The sequence below is a fragment of the Dendrobium catenatum genome, unplaced genomic scaffold, assembly GCF_001605985.2.
Source record: "Dendrobium catenatum unplaced genomic scaffold, ASM160598v2 fragScaff_scaffold_813, whole genome shotgun sequence".
NCBI lineage: Eukaryota > Viridiplantae > Streptophyta > Magnoliopsida > Asparagales > Orchidaceae > Dendrobium > Dendrobium catenatum.
The window spans coordinates 33,300-53,740 of record NW_021319275.1 but is presented as its reverse complement, the minus strand read 5'-3'; the positions used below and the strand labels follow the sequence as shown (position 1 = coordinate 53,740).

At 37.9% G+C, this 20,441-nt stretch overlaps 1 protein-coding gene across 2 annotated transcripts; it reads right to left on the bottom strand.

Annotated features, from left to right (window-relative positions):
- Positions 1 to 390: 390 nt before the first annotated feature.
- Positions 391 to 20,439, bottom strand: LOC110114441 (probable inactive receptor-like protein kinase At3g56050; the record flags this gene model as incomplete). Of its 2 annotated transcripts, XM_028696681.1 has the most annotated exon segments (7): positions 391 to 567; positions 662 to 1,265; positions 10,068 to 10,200; positions 10,280 to 10,470; positions 10,548 to 11,125; positions 20,001 to 20,133; positions 20,240 to 20,439. In XM_028696681.1, coding segments are annotated over 6 exon segments (1,722 nt in total). In that variant the 3' UTR covers positions 391 to 567; positions 662 to 666.
- Positions 20,440 to 20,441: the final 2 nt, after the last annotated feature.

Genomic DNA, 20,441 nt, shown 5'->3' with positions numbered 1-20,441 from the left:
AATTCATACATACATATAATATAAGCAAGATTCGAATCCAAAAACTCTTAGTTGTAATCAAAGCTCTTAACCAACAGATCAAAGAGAACTACGTTGAACTCAAAATTAAATAAACCTCGTTTAGTCCTTTTGGTGGAGAAGATGGGGGCAGCTGTGAAGGCTTGTAAAAAGGAGATTTCATAGATTGTTGAGAGGAGGAAGAGTGAAAAGGAAATTCCTTCAGTTCAGGCTGAAGCCAAGAAAACAAAAAACTATTACCATTGGATAAGGTGAGAAATCTCCTACAGCTGAAGTGTAAGAAACAATCATTGGGAAGCGAAGATCAGTGAACTACAACACAGGAAAAGCAGCATTCTCATCTGAGGTTTAGGACAAAATTCTATCATAAACTTCTTAAAAGAAAAACAATTTGAGCATTCAATGCAAAATCTATCTCAACCACACTGCCATCTTTGTCAGTACTCCAAACATGAACATAGGCATGTCAAACTTGTGCACACATATAAAATGCGACAAAACAATCAGCAGCCAAACCTCTCAATGTACATCAATCAGGACAAACTTTCACTGGAAAAGCAATACACACAAACTCAGGATATTAAAAGAATCAAACATCAAACAAACAAAAGAATCATCACCACTCAGTTTCAGCTACAATTACCTTCTCTAGTTCGCCTCTGAAGTGAGAATCTCAAGCTCCGCCCACCAAAGAGGTGATGCCATTGGTACTGCACGATCTGGGGTCATTAATGTTATATCTTTCAGTATGTTAACAATCTTTGACATTGATGGTCTCTCCTGATGGTCTGGATTGATACAGGACCTTATCACCTTACACAAAGCAATTGCATCCTCTTCACGAAAAAAGGTGAGTGTCGGATCCATCATTTCTTTTACAGGTCTGTTGCCATTAAGATAACATGAAGCCCAACACTCAAGCAGGACATCTCCAGATGCTGGAATTCTGCCTGATAGTATCTCTATTAGTAATAATCCAAAAGCATAGACAGTGTTCTTCGGCTCTAGTATTGGCTCCTCCAAGGTGCCTGAAAAATGAGAAGGTGGTGACTTGGCTTCTTCAGATTCAACCCAGAACCTGATATCTGAAACCTTCGCAGCATAATCCTCCGTTAGGTATATGGAAGATGAGTCCAAGTTTTTCATGATCAGAGGAGGACTAAGCTGGTGCATGTGATCGAGACAATATGCTATGCCCATGGCTATCCGCAACCGTGTAGCCCAGTCCAAGTGTTCTGCTTCTTTTACTGAAAAAATATATATATAAACTTATTTTGGGTGGATAAATACCAGATCGCTGACAAAAAAACACAAGCAGAATGCAAACTATCAAAGAATGACTAAAACACCGTCTAGTTGCAAGACATTTAAGTGTAAAATAAATCAAATTCATGCATTTTGAAAATTTAGCTATTTGGTTGAAGGAAAACCAAATGCAAGGTTTTTTACCAATGAATTTGGAATTCATTTTTTTGTTCAATTTTTTGTGAATCACAAAATTATTAAATTTGAAGAATTTATTGATACATTCCCCCCTCTACCACTGTCCAGCTCCCCCCACCCCCGGCCTCCCAAAAAAAGTAATTTTACTTTAAGGCAGACATAAAAAAGTAATTTCTTATATTTCTAGTGTACTCAATCATATAACTTAAAAATATTTTTAATGTACAACATTAACTTTACACTATTCATTTTACTCTGCATTCCTTCATCAACAAAATAAACAGCCCCTAATGAAAAATCATATGTCAAGTAGCACTGGTGATGTATGCAAGGGGGGGGGGTCAACACAAGTTGAATTTTTCTTGTATTTTCTTGCCTTGTGTCTTTTCATCTTCCCCCTCTCCTTTTATGTTATCTGTCCTTTCATCTTCCATTTGTCCTTTGGATGTTTGTTGGTTTCTTGAAGGCATTGGCTGTTTTCGGTTTGAGCTTATGTAGTTGAAACTCTAGTGGTGCCAGCTCATTAATATCTAGTGGAGGAGTAGCTCATTATGAGCTGATGTTTAGCTCTAAATTCATTATGAGGTGCAAGCTTTTAGGTGAGTGGAACTTGTCTCTTCCTCTTCCTTTGCCTCTTGAGCTGCTGCATTACTTTTCCTTCAATTATGCTGGAACCGTGGCCTTCATTGCTGTGACGTTTGGGATTTTATGAGCTGAAACCAGTGGCATTAAAGCCCTGTTGCTGCGTGCTGAATTCAGTAGCCTTAATTCCATATCCTATGTATGCCGTGGCCTCCTTGGTTGAGATGTGATGCTTGGGGTTTGCTGTAACAGTGGCCTCCTTGGTTGTGATGAGGCGTTTGGGGTTTGCTGAATCCCGTGGCCTCCTCCTTGGTTGTACCGTGAACACCTGGGCTTTGCTGTGCTGGAATCAGTGGCATTAAAAGCTGAGGTGCTGTTTGGATTTTCCATGCTGAAATCGTGACTTTTTGCTTTGCTGTTTGGAATTCCTGTGCAGGAATTTTAAGGCTTTTTTTATGGGAATATGAACAGTTTTTTGGGCTGTTTTTGGACAGTTTTTTGGGCTGTATTGGGACTGTTTCTGGACAGGTTTTTAGAACAGTTTTTGAACAAAATTTGAAGGTTTTAATGGGCTGTTTTGGGACAGATTTCTATACAGAAATCTGGACTGTTTGTATTCCTTCTTTGGTGCCTATAAATAGAGTTGTTTTGTGGCTGTTTAAAAAAAAGGGTTATGTGAATGATTTTTGGAAAGAAACCTGAGGGTTTTCTTGGATAGCTTGCGAGCTATGCCACTTCTTCCTCTCCTCTTCTAGGAAAGCTTGCGAGCTTCTCCTCTTTCTTCTCGGGCTTCTAATCTCTTTCGTCTCTCCGCAAGTGCCATTCCATATGTATCTTTCTTCTCAAAGTGAAGCAACTTTAGGGTGTCGTCAAGTGATTGAGTCAAGTTTGTAAGTCGTTTTAATTTTAAAAAGTTAGTAAGTCATTTTATTTTATTAAAGTAAAGTTGTTTAGTCTAATTTTTGTGAGTTATTGTAATCTTTTATTCTCTAGAAAGACTTCTTTTTTGTGATAAAAAATTTGGGTCCCTCTCCCAAATTTTTGATTGCATCAACTGGACAATGGCTTAATGTTGGGCTGAAATTCTATTTTGGTTCAATGAAATCTTAGGCAGATTGGTAATTTAGTCTCCTTTGGATGTTTGTTTGATAAAGGCTTATTGCAATTCCAATTTCAGTCAGAATTAGTCACGTAAAGCAGTTTTTCATTAATGTAAAACCGATCAGACACTGATCACTTTAAGTAGTAATCTTAAAATATTTGAAGATCGTGCTTAACAGTAATTCTGATTGATTGCATATTTGAAAAGAGCAAGCCTTATTGATTCTGATGAAACTGATGGCAAGTTCTCATTGAAGTAGGCCAATTAGATCCTGATCACTTTAAGATGGTAGTCTTAAGCGTTTGTTAATTTCTTTAACTAATTAAATACTAGAAAATCATCAAGACCTTCAAAATCTTCCTTTAACTTAAATCATGTTAATTGCATAATTCCAGAAGTGCAAACCGACTAAATAAAATGAGTTTGAGAGAGAGAGTCTGATTTTCTAGAGAGATAAAGCAATTTTGAAATTCTGTTTCCCTCGGTTTCGGCTTCCATTTTGGTGGCGGATGGTCACTGTCCATCCACCGGTGGTCCTCAGACATTTCCAATGGGAGATATTCGTCCATCAACTGGGGTTTCTTCAGTGCATTCTCGTTCTAGTTTGAAGTCCTCTAGTCATTCTTCTAGCAAAGTTTTTAATGTGTTGTCGGGTGGTTCCTCCTTACTGGAAGTTCGCAACAGACGATCAAAGAGAAACCTTTAGTCATTAATGAAGGTGGGTTGTTGAATGTTAGAAGGTTGCGGATGTTATTGGGAAGGGTAAAGAAGTGGTGGTGGATGTTGGTTTCAAAAGCCCAAAATTTGCTAATTCTAATTCCTTGGGTATCGGAGGTAACGGGAATTTGGATACGGAGGCCACATCCTCAGATGGGTTAAAGATTTATGTAAAGAGATTTGGGAATTCGATTTTAATTCCTAAAACATCAGAATATCCGATTAGTAAAAATGGCATGTTGCTACATGGCTCAATTGCTTCGGAAGCTAATAGTGATATTGCTGACAAGGTTAATGTTCGATGTTTTGAGAAGCCTAATGTTGAAGTTCACCAAATTTCGGATGATCGTGAGAAGGTTAGCCAATATGATTCAAGTGATTTGAATTTGGCTGACCAAGGAATTAATGAATCGTCATTACCAACCATGAAGGATCCTATTGGGAATGGCATGCCTAGTGTTTGGAGTAGAAAGCCAAATATAAGAATTGATAATTTGGATTTGGAGTCTTTCTTAACGGAATACGGGAAAGCTGTGAAGTTGCATGTGGAGAATGAGAGTGGGAGAATACTAGGAAGCTACAAAATGCTTTAGTTATCAAAGTGTTTGGAAATAACATTCCATTTCATGTGATTAGCCTTGAATTGAGAAGGCAATGGAGTCGTTTCGGTAAATTTCATCTCACCATGCTGGGCTTAGAATGGGTTTTTTGTTCATTCAATGAATCAGAGGCCATGGATTCAAATCTTGACTGAAGGGCCTCGGTACATTAATGGTCACATCATTGGTGTTGACAAGTGGTCACCTTCCTTCTCTCCTTCTTCAGTGAAGGGCCTATCAGGTCCGGTGTAGATTAGAATGCCAAATCTTCCATCGCAATGTTGGGATGAGATTAATGTTTGCATAATAGCATCTCAAGTAGGTAAGCCGTATATGTTGGATGGGAATATTTCAATGGGGAAGGAGAGAGTTTGCTATAGTTTGTGTTCGGATTATGTTGGATAGCCAGCTTCCCTTAGGTGTGTCGGTTGAACAAAGTTCTGGTAGGTTCTTCCAGAAAATTGAATAAGAAAGAGTCTCTTAATTATGTTTTAAGTGTGGTAAAATTGGTCACTATAAAATAATTGTTCAGAAGTGAGATCGAAGGAGGTTAAGGGTGGAGTTTCTCAACCTGAGATGCACTGCTCTAGGGATAAGGATTTGCCTGGTGTTGTTGCTGTTCAGGATTCTAAGGGAGGTAGTGGAGCTGCTGATATGGAAAAAAATGGATATGGTTATGGACCTTGGATCCATGTCAACTATGGTAAGGGAAGATTTAAGTTTTCTGATATGAGGGGGAATCAGAATGTTGTCACAGCTGTAGGGTGAATCAAGTTGAAAAGGTTGTGCCTCGGGACGTTGGGGATAAAGCAGATCTTGTTGATGATACAAGGGTGGTGGCTGGTCCAGAGCAGATTATTGGAGGTGGTTCTTTGTCTTCAGCTAATCCAATCGGTGAAGTTGATGTTAATCAAAATTTGAAGGTATTGTCTCCTTGTGATGCTGCAATTTTAGACTTGGGTAAGAAGTGTAATTCTATTTCATCTCCTATTATTCATGATGTTAATAAGTTTGATGTGTTAAATGGGGTTGGTGAAGAGGTGGGGTCGGATCTTAATGTTGGATGTGAGGAGGAGGATGTTGTTGCTAAATCTGGCGGGGATAAGATGGTGGTTGTGGTCTCCTAATGTGTCCGAGAATGATAAAAGCTTTTTGGAGGCGACTGTGCCTGGTTTTAAGGATGGAGGTACTTTATTTGTTAAAAGGAAGCTCGATAAAGAACTTAAGAGGCTAGGTCCTTTTATGTTGGTTCCTAGAAGTAGAAAAATGGATGTGGGGAATAAAGATAAAGTGGAGGATTGTTCCCCTTCATATTATTAATGATGTATGTTACTTTTTGTAACTGTAGAGGAGCTAGAAAAATTCAAGCTTCTCTCTACCTTAAGGAATTTGTTAAGGAGTATGATGTGGTTTTTGTTGGTTTCTTGGAGACTAACTTCTATTGATAGGAAGTTAATTTGCTTATCGGTGTAGTTGTCTGGAGGTATCCTGGTGTTATGGAAGTTGAATTTGGCTTCTTTTTCTACTTTGGAATCTTCTTATCAATGTGTGATTGGTGAGTTAGATATCCATAATAAAGAAGTTTGGAGGATCTCTACTATTTATGGGAATAAATATGTTTATAAAAGAAGGGAGCTATGGAACAAAGTTGAAATGCTTTCTTCCAAGGACATTCCATTGTTGGTGGGTGGAGATTTTAATTGATTGTTGTCCAAAGGTGAAAAAAGGGGAGGGAAAATGTTTATGTTTTCCCAAGGACCCAACGAGATGAAGCCTTTTTTAACTAATATTGATTATCATGAGGTTGAATATATTGGGCCAAAATTCACTTGGTGTAATAACAAAGGTTGGGGGAGCTTGGATTTTGGAGAGATTGGATAGGTACTTTTTTTTTGGATAGGTACTTTGTAAACTCAACTACTTTGAATGCTTCTCAGTTGATGGTGGTGTGGCATCTTACAAGGGTTGCTTCGAATCATTACCCCATTATTTTAAATCTTTGGAGTTATAGGACACAATGGAGAAAAAGGATTCATGTAGCCGACCCCACGTAGTGGGATAAAGGCTTGATGTTGATGTTGATGTTGGAGTTATAATCCTAAGCCCTATAGGGTCATAAGATTTGAAGGTACTTGAGCTTCTCATTGTGCTTCATCGGCTATTGTACTAAAAGCTTGGAATAAGAGGACGATGGGGAGTTATTCTGAAATTCTTAATATCAAAGTTTAAAAGGGCCAAACGCATTATACTATTGAAGTAAAGCGAAGCTTAAAGATCTTAATCAATTGAAGGATTGTCTTAAAAAGGAAATTCTGGAGTTGCAAATGGAGGAAGCGAATGTAGGTGGCCTCTCTAATGAGAAGATTTTGATTCTTAGATCGAAGGTGAATGAACTTAATAGTACCTTGTTCGTTTGAATACTTGGTGGAGGCAACGGGCTAAGATCAAATGGATGGAAGATGGGGATACTAATTCTAAATTTTTTCATTCTTTTGTAAGTGCCAGAAGGAATGCTAATCGTATTTACAATATCAAGGATGGGAATGGGTGATAGTTGAAGATCAAACTCAGATTAAAGATATCTTTTTCAATTTCTTTAAAGAGAAGTAGCAGGCTAGAAATTGTGTGTTGGAGGGTTGGCCATCCCCACTGTGTGTGCTGAATGAAGTTAATAGGAGGTTGCTGGAGGCGAAATTATCTATGGAGGAAGTTATAGGAGTGGTGAATATACTTGGTGGTAATATATCACCAGGAAATGATGGGATTTCTTATTCATTTATTAAGGCATATTGGTCCATTATTAAATCAGATGTGTGGAATGCTATCAACCATTTCTTTGCCACTGGATGAGTGGACTCTGATTGGAAGGATACGTTGATTGTGCTCATTCCAAAGGTGGATAATCCTTTGGTTCCATCTAACTTCAAACCAATAAGTTTGTGTAGGAAGATATATAAAGTGGCGGCTAAAATTCTCCTAAATATACTCAAATTTATAATTTCAAAGCTCATTTCTAAAGAGCAAGCAGCTTTGTGAAGGGACATTCTCTATCCAAGCATGTGTTGATAGCTCAAGAAATGTTTCACAAATTCAAATTTTCTAAATATTCTAAAGGTTTGGTTTCATTTAAAATCGATATGGAGTAAGCCTATGATAGTATGGGGTGGAGTACTCTGGAGCAAGTGTTAAACTACTATGGCTTTCCTTTGAAGTTTTCAAGGCTTATAATGGAGTTGTGTGGAGGATCCCAGGTTTTCAATTTTGATTAATGACAAGTCTTCCAACTAGAGTAAAGCTAGAAGTGGGTTTCGACAAGGTTGTCACTTATCCCCATTCTTATTTATTTTATGCTCTCAATTGTTATCAAATGCTTTAATTCATAAAGGCAATAAGATTGGTATTAAAGTTCATCCAAATGTTCCAAGGATCTCTCATTTGCTTTATACATATGATATTTTGATTTTTGCTGAAAGCTAATATTAAGGTAATGAAGAGGATCACGAAAATTTTGTTGGACTTTTGTAGTTGGTTGGGCCAAAAGGTTAACTATCAAAAATATGTCAGTTTTTGGGAAAGCTGTGAAAAGGAGGAAGAAAATTATATCTCATTTGATGGGGTTTAAAGTTGTTAAAGAGATGAACTATTTTGGTGTGAAGATTGCTCTGTGGAGGCTCGTGGCTGCTAATTTTCAGTATATTCTTGATAAAACTATGGGGAAACTTAATGCTTGGGGGAATAAATTTATTTCTTTAGCTAGGAGATTTACTCTTATGAAATCTGTTATTCTCTCGCTTCCAGTTTTTCATTGTACTCACTCTCTTGTTCCTAGTGGAGTACTGGCTGAAATTGATAAGTTGTGTAGGGATTTTAATTGACATAAACAAGATAAGAGAAAGGGCCTTCATTATGTGAGCTGGGGAGTGTTGTGTAAGCAGTGCGTGAACGTGGGCATTATACTTGTGTAAGCAAGGTGGGCCCTTTAAGGGCGAGTTGGCCTGGAAGTTCCTTAATTAGACAGATTCTTTTTTGTACAAGGTTCTAGAAGCAAGGTACAGTTCTTGGAGTTAGTTTTCTGAAGCTAAGCATAGCTCGTCGGTCTCTTGGAAGATTATTTTGAATGGTGCTAAAGCTCTTCATCCCATTGTTAGATTGAAGATTGCAGTAGGTAGTTCTATTAATGTATTCAAGGATGTTTGGTTGTTGGACAAGTGTTTTAACAAATGGCTTATATTTGTCTCAACTCTAGAGAGCAATGATATGACTGTGGATAAATTCATTATGGATCGAGAATGGAATAAGCAGCAACTTCAAAATTATTTTAGGGAGGATTTGATCATGCTGATTTGTCAAGTCCAGATTTATCTGGAATTGACAGAAGACCAAGTTAATCAAAGCTCAGGAAGATATATTTTTGCTTTAGCATTTATCTCTTTGGTGCAACATCCAATTGAAAATTTGTATTGGAGTTGGATTAGAAAGTAAAACTTACTCCACGTGTGAAAGTTTTCTGGTGGCGGTTGTATCATAATGCTATTCCTACTTGTCAATTTTTGGAGCATAGAAGGTTAACAAATGGTAATTTATGTCCTAGAGGGGGTATGGCAATAGAAGATTATGAACATGTGGCTGTGAATTGCTTGAAGCTTATTCAGGTAATAGAATATTTGAATAAATGGGGCTTCTGTATTCTTTCTTTGGTCTCATTTCAAGAATGATGCACATGGTTGGAGAATTGTGCATCCAAGAACAAGTTTTTGGTAAACCTTTATTGTTCTGTTGTTGTTCTATGTTGGAAATCTAGGAATAAAGTTGTGTATTGTGGCAAGGAGGATAGTAGTCTTTTATTGCAGCAAATTCTGTTAGCCTTGCTTCAATATCTTCTTTGGTTGGATGTGATATGGTAAAGTCGGGCTTCTGGGGTGCTAATCAGCTAGATCAGTTGGTCAATAAATGTTGGCACCCTCCTCCTCCCGTTTGTATCAAAGTTAATGTAGATGCTTCCTTACAACCGTCATATTAGGCGGGATCGTTGGGGGTGTATTCCATAATCACAAAGGGAGCTTTTATTGGCATTCGGATTCAGTGGTGTACATTGCGATGTATATCGGTTGGAAATGTTTGCTATCCATTCCTTGGGTTCGGTCATGAAAGATTGGATGTTGCGTTATAAGGGAATTATAACTGAAGGAGATAATGTTAACGTCATCAAGTTTCTTCAAGATGGTTTAAAGAAGATGGGTGGTAATAAGGCCGGCATTGGGATGGAACAATTTGTGTTCCTTAAAGATTTTCATCATATTATTTTTAATTGTGTGGATAGGGATTGTAATAAGTTAGCTGATGTCTGTGCTAACCTTGCTCTTAGTTATAGTTTTCTTTGGGTATGCATAATATTCCTCCTCATTTTCTTCATCTGTTAAAGGATGAATGTGACTGTATTGGTAGTTTGTATTAGGCCTTTCCTTCTTAATAACATTGCTATTGCATCTTTCAAAATAAAATAAAATAAAATGAGTAAAAAGCCACATCTATTATGCAAACAGTATATAATTCATTTTTAATAAGCTATTTTTTCCAGTAAAGATAAGAGTGATAAAGTTACTCACCATGCAAATGCTCAAATAGCGTTCCATTAGGAGCATATTCAAATACCATCATCCTGGTGAAAGGTTCCTCTTCCTCACAGTAGCCGAGAAGATTGACAAAATTCTTGTGGTTCACCTTAGAAAGTGTTGATAACTGAATTCATAGAAATCATAAGGTTTAGAGCACAATAGGCATCACATTTGTCTGAAAAAAAAGGCAACTTCTAGGTTACCTTCTTTCTAAATTGGGATTCACATTGTTTTGACCAATCTTTTGAAGATGCTATCAGAGTAGACACCACTGCTATTTCTACTCCACTGGAAAGGGTTCCTTTGTAGAACTTGCAGTCGGGTAAAGATCCGATAATATTGCTGAAATCCTCACAAGCTATCTCAATTTCTGATCGTTTAAGTGATGGTACACCTGTAATGAACTCCCTTATGAAATAGGTACCCGAAACATCCGTTTTGGAATTTTAAGCAGTTGGAGTGAAGCCAAACCTGTCACAAATGCCTTTTGTAACTGCCCACTTAGTCCTGTTGACCAAGGCCTGACAGTGACAACCTTGTTGGCTCGGCAGCAGAAAACAAAAAATATGGTCAAGGCAAGAAGAAAGGAAACTCCACCAATTATTGAAATGTATACAGTCCGAGAGATTGTATGTTTTCCTTGATTAGTCTCTCTTACTGATGAAGGGCTTATGGTTGGAGAAGGTAATGACTGAGAAGGGTTAGGAGCCAAAATTGTAGGATTAAGGCTGAAAATTGGAGCAAGAGCAGGAACCTCACTTGTTGGTGAAGCAGAGGGTGCAGGGGCAAGAAAATCACTAGGAGAAGGTGAAGGTTGACTTGCTGGAACGTTATTGCTAGGAAACGGTGGGAGGAAAATTGGCAAAGGTATAGCAGCACTAGATGGTAATGGTGGCAAAGATGGCCTTGATTGATGTATCAATTCCTGGGAAGATGGAAAATGGGTTGGCGATGAAGAACTTTTCTGAGTGATCTCGTTACTACGATACTGTTTTTTTCCTTTCCAACCCACTTGCAAAAGTTTCCGTGCAACACCATTGTCGGCATTCCTAATCAATATAAGAGCAATTTCTGCTAAGAACCACATTGGTTTAAAAAAATTAAGATAGTTTAGAATACAAATGGCATGCAGTCATTGGCAATCCTTCAATGTTACATTATCAAAATTTGAAGTGCTGCAAAGTATTTTTAATGTGAAACCACATGCGGGCCATATAAATAGGCCTCAAAATGACAAGACAACAAAAGACTAAAATGCCCCTCGGGCTACAATAACGACCAACTACCCATAAGGGCAAAAACGGAAAAACATAAAAATCAAATAAACTACTACATAAAATGATGAAAATAAAGGTCATGATCGTGACCGTCGATCTCCGGCATCTCCTGATGGTATATGTGTCGCAATCTCTGACGATGTCCCCATCAATTTTTCAAAGTGTGGAGTCAGATTTTTATTAACTATCTTGGATAAAATTTTATCTTGATTTTTCAGGATTAATGACTACCAATATAAGATCCATTACAATTTGATTTTTTTTTTTTAATTGTGGTTACCTAACTCAATATTAATTTACATTTGATTTCCAAATATGATGACTAACTAACTTCAACTCCATTTGCACTCAATACTTCACATGTGGAGCCAGGTTTAGCCTCCCAACACAAGGTATTTGATCTTAGCACTGTGCCCAGCACTTGTCACATCCCTTCATTATGTACAATCACACATCTCAATTCACACATGTGCAGAGCCCGCTTGCCCTTCCTTTGCTCTGCTCATGGTGTAGCTATTTCTCGCGTCACCTTTCCCATTTGCGCTTATGCCCGAGACACATCTACACTTAAGCCATGCCCTAGCAATAGTTTGCCACACATACTACTGATATCAACTAGAGAACCATCCATGGTTGCAGACCTACCATCTTTCTTGCTTGAGAACCATTTCTCTCACCTCCAAACGGCTTTCACATTTACTCGCTCAAACTCTGTCTTGTGTCCTAGTCTTTATCGGGTAGCACATCTCCTCATTTTCTCACATTGGCTACACCTAGGTTTTATTTTGAACCTCCAATTCGTTCCCTATTGCCGCCATTGTTCATGGATCCCTTCTTCAAGAAGGATCCTCCTACTTCGTATCTTTAGAAATTGTGCCTCTTGCTACTCTCACTTCTAGTTTATTTGCAAATATAATTTGTTCATTATTCAAGAGTTAATGTCTCTCCATCCAACCACTTCCTTTTATTTTTTTCAACATAATTCATTTCCACCTCAATGCAAGCAACCATCCCATTGTGAGATAATTTGTAAAATTTTCATTGAAGATGATATCTCTATGCTTGTTAATCCACTCCCTTTTTATGTTGTTAATAAATTCTCTTTGGTCCACCCCAACCTAGAGGTTATTCATAAATTCACGGTAGGATTCCACTAAATTGCTGACTATTTTGTTGGCCTAATTAACTCTCATCATACATTGCAAGAGTTTTCTTGAGCTTAACCCTCCTTATGAGGAAGATTCATGCATATAAATTCATTACATTGTATAAATTTCTATGCATATTTTGGAGTTCCCAAGTGAAGAAGTTAGCGTGACTGACTATGCTGTGCTCATAATCATATGGAGTAGAATTAAATGTGTTCAACACTCACAAACCAATCTATAAGAATAAAAGCCTCTTCCTTAATGGCATGGTGTAAGACCAAAGGGAACTTTCTACATATATGTAAATTCTTAAGTGCACAACAGGAGGAATGAACAAGTAGTTTTTGGTGTTAAAGATGAGAGCTACTTCCATCTACTAGGTAATTATGTGAGGGCGAATGAGAAATTCAATGTTGTGTAAGGGTAGACGATTATGGATCATCCTATCCACAAGAATCCATTGACAAGGTGATCAAGTGTGAGTTGTATGTGAGTTTTTCCTAGTTATCCGCACACTGGTGAAAAGCATTTTGCTTGTAATCCTCTAGTGGTCTAGAGAAGTAAAAGGCATAAAACCCATTATGATCTATCGTGGAGGAGATTTACTGAACATGCCCTGTAAATTTTTTGAACTGGAGTTTCCACATAATGATATTGTGTTCTGTTTGGTTGTTTTGTTCAACTTTTCTTTTGCTGTTAGTGAATAGATTTGGAGATAGCATTGCACGTTTTCTTCACCTATCCTGCGGTTAAGACTTATCATGTGTTAATTCCAGCATAGTATCTTGTTGAATATTTTTTGCTATGTTTGGCTTTTGCACTCTTATTCTTTCCATCTTTTAACAAAGATTCTAACAACTTTCATATAGGCTCTCCCTCATCTTCAATGACGCTGCCAACTATTTTCTCTAATATATTCACCACTCACAATTTGCCATTTCTATCACTCATATATCATTCTAATTTTTTGCAACATAAACTCTACTTGTCCATACCTTACTAGTTTCTTGGCCTTCAAGTCCCTCCAACAAACAATTTCATAAGATTTAGAGAAATTTTCTATGTTCATTAAATGCAAAGTACACCAGCACTCTCACCAAGAAAAAACACTAATAATGCTACTTATATTGTCCACAGTTGCACCTTTAATATATATATATATATATATATATATATATATAACTGTCTTCATATACCTATCATATTTAGTTACCACATGTGAAGACAGACCTGCAAGTTAGCTTAGAAGAATAAAATAGAGAAAGGGAGATCAATGCAGGAGAACATTCTTTCCATTTCACCCAAAGATATCTCGGTACACTGCAATGCATTTGTATAAATAGCTAAAGAATAGTATAGAATGTATGCTAGCAGGAGCCGTTAGTGACAGCCGGCTACAAAGTAGGGAGATAGTGCCAGCTGATGTAGTTGGAGCAGGATAGAGTATGAGTTCTCGCGGTGCATGAGAATGTGTTCTAACAGCCCCTCCTCAAATTGAGCTTGTGTGGAACAAATGCTCAATTTGTCCTAGAGATCTATAAATCTATTGGATTGAGAGGTTTGGTCAGCAGATCTATTGATTGATCAATTGAGTTGATATGTTGGATTGTAACTTCTCCTTTGTCGATATAATGCCTTATGAAATGATAATCTATCTCAATGTGCTTAATCCTTGCATGAAAAATAGGATTATGAGCTAGGGCCATGGCTGAAGTGTTGTCACAGTAGATGGGTATATGAGTGGTGAATAGACGAGCTAAGAGCGATAACGAGCTAAGAGCGATAACGCCGTCATCGGGTGGTGTATAAGCCAAAATATCTGACACATTAAAAGTCGGCGAAGTGTTGCAACCAGCAGGTAATGCGACGGAATAAGCATTGTCATTAACTTTGGCTGTAACAGGGATGGGTCCAATCTTCCGGCGAGACAACTTGGAGTATGTTCCAGGTGGGAATCGTTCTCTACGCAGTTTTACCATTACTAAATCCCCAACATTAAATAGACGATGACGACGATACGCATCAGCCGCTTCCTTGTAGCATTGTTTGGACTTGAGAATGTGTTGGCGAACATTAAATAGCATCTCAGTATAGTGCTCCGTGAAATTGGCGGCAGCAGTGGATTTGCATTTAGGTAGAATAGAAATGTTTAGAACAGTGTTAGGATGCTTCGTATAGATAATGCTAAAAGGATCTTTACCTGTAGATCTGTTCGTCATGGAATTGTAAGCAAATTCTGCCTTGCTTAAAACTTCCTCCAATTGTCAAGGATGCTCCTGAACCAAATACCTTAGCATGTTGCCTAAGGTGCGGTTAACGACCTTCGTCTGGCCGTCAGACTGTGGATGATACACCGAACTAAGACGTAAGTCTGTGCCCAAACTTTTTCAAAGCTCTCGCCAGAAGTGGCTTTTGAATTTTGCATCTCGGTCCGAGGTCAGACTCCTAGATAGTCCATAAAGGCGAACAATTCCCTCAAAAAAAAAGTGAGCAATCACTACTGCATTAGAAGGTTTCTTACAAGAGATAAAATGAGCCATTTTTGAGAATCTGTCAATGACCACCATGATTGAGTCATTTCCCCGTTTAGTTCTCAGCAACCCCAGAACAAAGTCTAAGCTGAGATCTTCACAAAATAGAATTCGGAACTGGTAGTGGCATGTAAAGGCCGGTATTTTGAGCTCCACCTTTGTAATTTTGGCAAATGGGACAACTGTCAACTAAACGATATACATTGTGAGTGTTATGCCTTCCCACATGACTTGCAAGTGCTCCACCATGAGCTTCCTAAATTAAGTGTTGTCACCAAGAAGACACGGGAATACACAACATATTCTTTTTAAATAGGTATCCATGCCGAATTGAATACTCATCCACCATCGGCTATCCATGGCATTGACTCCAGATTTCACCGAAATCGGGATTTGTCCCATACAGGCCTTTGAGGCAATCCAAACCTGTTATTTCAGTTTGTAAGGTCATCAATAGATTTATTTTCCTACTTAGAGCATCATCCACCCAGTTGTCCACACCTGGCTTGTGTTTAATTGTGAATGAAAACCTTTGTAAGAACATTAACCAACAGGCATGCATGCAATTGATCATCTTTTGACTGTTTATATATTGTAGTTCCTTATTGTCGCTACATAGTATGAAATCTTGGTGAAGTATTGTTGCACTGTTTGAAGGCACGGATAATGGTATAGAGTTCTTGCTCATATGCTGCCCATTTTTGACGAGACAGACATAATTTCCCACTAAAGAAGGCTATCGGCTTGCCCTCTTGGGAAAGGATAGCACCTACGCCAACAGATGAGGCATCTGTATCCACTGTAAACAACATGTCAAAATCAGGAAGAGCAAGAACGGGGGCAGAGCGGAGGGCACTTTTGATTGCGTCGAAACTTTGTTGTTGTTCTTCAACCCATGAAAAGAATTTGGACTTGAAACATTTTGTGACTGGGCCATAATAATACTGAAGTTTTTGATAAACTTATAATAAAAAATTGGCCTAACCGTGGAAACTCCGAACCTCAAAGAACAACTGAGGAGTCAGCCATTCAGTGATAGCAGTGATCTTCTTAAGGTCCATGTGAATGCCTGCCACCGAAATTATAAATCCCAGGAAGCATACAGTAGGAACACCAAGCTCGCACTTTGAACTATTGATAAATAGTTTTTGCTCCTGTAATATCTCGAAAAGAGTAGCTAAATGCCCCAAATGCTGCTGCCAGGAGGTGATATACACCAATATATTATCAAAATAGACAATGCAAACATTTTCCAAAAATGGCTTCAACACTTCATTCATCATCCTCATGAAGGTAAACGGAGCATTACACAATCCAAATGGCATGACTTTCCACTCATACAGTCTTTGGGATGTTTTGAATGCAGTCTTTCATTCATCCCAGAGGAGTATACGAATCTGATGGTACCCACTTCGTAGATCCAATTTGAAGAAATAGAAGCTCCCATAAACTGATCTATCAATTCGTCGATACGGAGCACCGGAAATCTATATTTAATGGTTATTTTATTAATGGCCCTTCTATCAAAACACATTCACCAACTGCCATCCTTCTTTGGAACTAATAATGTGGGCATGGTGCAAGGACTCACACTGGCCTGTATTAATTGTTTCTCTAGTAGCTTGTCAACCAATTCTAGTAGGATTTGTTGTTCCTTTGGGTTGAGGAGGTAATATGGAAGGTTCGGTAAGCTGGAACCAGGCGCAAAATCAATTTGATACTGAATGTTTCTGAAAGGTGGAAGTTCGGCTGGCAAGTCATCCGGTGCAAAATTCTTGTATTACTATAGAAGCTTCATAATATCATCAGGTAGTTTGTTTGGGCCCGAGGGTGGAGTACGCTCAGCTATTACTAAAGCAATGCGGGTTCTGAGACTAAGTGCATGGCGGCCTGTTTTGAAGTTCCCGGGGAGGTTTTGATCTCAACAGAGCTGGGTAGCAACTTTAATCTCTATCCCTTCCACTCGAAGGAGTATATGTTGGCCCCATAGTCATACGTGGCTCCTACGTCAAATTGCCAAAGCCTTCTCAATATAAGGTGACAAACGTCCATTTCGACGACGTTGCATACCACCTCGCACACGTACTGCTTGCCGATAGAAAAAGTGATTCGACAGGACTCAACAATCGCAATTTCCATCCCTTTTTTAACCCAACTTATCTTATATGGATTTGAATTTTTGGAAGTCTTTAATTGCAAATTTTGAACCACATAGTGGGATATCACGTTTTCGGTACACCCGCTGTCTATGAGGAGGTTACACACTTTGCCATTGATAGTAAACCGAGTCTAAAATAGAGCATGTCATTGTGAATTAATACTTTGTCTGGGAGCCAATAGCAACTTTTCTAAAATAGCGATCACTGGTTCTCCCTCGTCTGCGTATACATCTTCAGGTTCTACACCACCGTTGGATTCAGCTTCTATGGATCTGCCACCTTCCTCGAATTCAGTAAAGTGTGCTTGTTTTCTTTGTGGACATTCATTTGATTTATGTCCCTGCTGAAAACAATGAAAACATTTGATTATTGATAGGTTAGCATAAGGGTTATATTTACCTTGGGACCTCATTATCGCCTGAGTAATGGACCAAATTGAGTTTAGTTCGAGCTTATCCTGGATGCTATCTTTGAGATCACCGATGTAGCAAGCTACCAATTGATTGACCGGTTCATTTAGGTTATTCCTAGCGCTCAACCTATTGAATTCTTCAGTATACTCACTTACCGATCTTGTCCCTTGCAAACAATGTTGTTATCTCATATAGAGAATTTGCTCAAAATCAGTAGGTAAAATTTGGGTTTACAACAATTGCTTCATACGGATCCATTCCCTTTTCTTTGTCTCAGTTGCAATGTCTGTGCTCACCAGGCGCTAGCTCCTCCTCTCAATCTACATGCTACATACTTCACTTATTTACTAGGATCAATTTCCATGTAATGAAAGAAGTTCTCAATAGCTTTTTCCCAATCGAGGTAATCCTCAATGTGTAAATGGCCATAAAAAATGGGATATCTAATTTAACCTTAAATTCATTATGATGATACGACATAGGCTGGTGGTATCCGTGCAAATGATTAATCTTCAGAAAGTGGTATGTCCCTCCTTCAGCAAGGCAGGCAATGCAGAAAAGTTTTATAAAATCTAACGCAATGAGGAAGGACTATTATTCAGTATGAAGCAGAATTTACCTCTTTATCAAGATATGTTCCACATCTTATCAATACTCCTACAGAGAAATGTTTTGAAGCATGACAAGAAAAGAAAAGCATCTTGTTATCTACTATGTACATATTGTTTTTGTGCAACAGTAGAGTCAATAGAACATTTATATGGATGTATGAAGCATGACAAAACAAGTATAGGATCTTAAATTAAAACTTAATAAATATTAAATTAAAAAAAGTTGGCTATGAAATGATATGACAACTGCTTTACATATGGGGTAAAGTGACCCCGAATGACCCCGAATGAGGCAAAAGAGACCTCTGTGAAATTCAAGAAAAAAGAGACCTTTATGAAATTCGATGCAAAATGGACCCCTAATGAGGCAAAAGGGACCTCTATAAAATTTAATGGTGATAATGTCAGGTTTATCTGGGCTCCATTGAACATTCTTATGAATATTAACTTTATGAGAAATGATAGTCATAACTCTTAGAAGACTAATTATGATATTTTGTATAGGCCTCATATGATACAAAAGATAATGCTAAATATGATTTTTATGTTTTGCAAATTATTTTAGATTTGATTCGGTTAAGATTTCAATTATGTTAATTCTATAATTCTTGCGATTTATTTTTTATTTAAATTGCATAACTTTATGAGCTTCATAGCTCATTAGATTTTTATTCTGGCTTTTGTTATAGAAAAGGGCAAAGATAAAGAGGAAGTTGAATAGCCTCTAGCCACTTTAAAATTTTATGCTTTGTTGTATACCTGGTATATGAGTCTACAGCAGAGATATATAGACTATTTATTACTGTAACATTTTGAAGTTTGTTGGGCTCTGTAGTCATCGATGGATGAATAAAATGAGATATTTTGAGATGCTTCCGTATATTGAGGAATATATTAAATGAAGATTGACTATAGATTTATGATCATGAGTTTTAATTTCATGATTGTTGTTTCTAGGTTGCACCCTATGTTGCCAAGGGGGTGATTTGGGGTGTGACAATACGTAGCTTCTCAACAACCATCATTTTTATTCGAAGTAAAATTTACATGCGTATGCTTTTAAACACAAAAATCAAGGGTATCTTTCATCTCATGAGGTTAAACATAATTTATATTTAAAGAATTCTAATCAAATTTTTAGACATCACATGGAGAGTAAGAGGAGTCGTTAATCTCCCCAAGTGAGTTTGCATAAGAAGCTCTTCCTCAAATGATCTTTTCCTCAACATAGAACTCATTAAGAGCTGCCCAAGTACTTGAATAGCTATCATGCAACAACACTTGTACATTTTTACAACAAACATTGTTAAGTCTTGTTATTTAATTTTATTTGTATTACTTGATGTAATCATTCTTTTAGCATTGAACCTCAATCTTAAACTATAAATAGAGAGTAAGAGGATGAGCATAGCATAATATGATTGACTGAGATCTAGTGAAATTTCTAGAGCTTATCTATCAAGTTTTCTCTTTCTCTCTATTTTTCCTTTCTTAGGCTTGTTCCGTATTTGCTAGTAAATTTCTAATAACACCCGCAGACATATATGGATCAAACACGTCCACAACAACATTAGTGCATAAAATTGCATTTGCAGGCACACCATGATATCAATTCACTGGGATCAATGCTACATTAATAATTTTCAGCCAGGAGAAACTAACCAATGGATGCTCCGGATACTCAATTTGTTGATAAGGCAATCAGGTCCAAACTACCAACCGAGAAAAACCATTATGAAAAACATAAAATTAAGCAAGTAATTAGGGCAAATTCCCATCACTCACTGAGACGCAACTCTTCCATCAGTGCATTCCGCACCACACAACGACCATGGATCAGAAGCGCCCTCCTCATTCCAATCCGCTATAACGCCGAACGGATCCACCAACTTCTCCTTCAACCTCAACAGAGCCTTACCTGCACCATTCTTCATACTGAACAATAACACCAACAAATAGAGAGAGAGAGAGAGAGAAGAGAGAGAGAGAGAGAGAGAGAGAGAGAGTACTAAAAAACCCCTGACCTTCAACGCTGACAGCAGCAGCGATTTCCAACTCCCAACAGAGCAAAATCAAAGTAGCAAATCGCCATGATAGACTAAACCACCCCATCTCCTCTAAAACCGAAGAAACTTAATGAGGGAGCTGCAAAGGAATTCAGGATCCATAGTAGAGTCAAAAAAAGGGAACTTCCGTGGAGTGTCGGGCACGCGGAAAGAAGATATT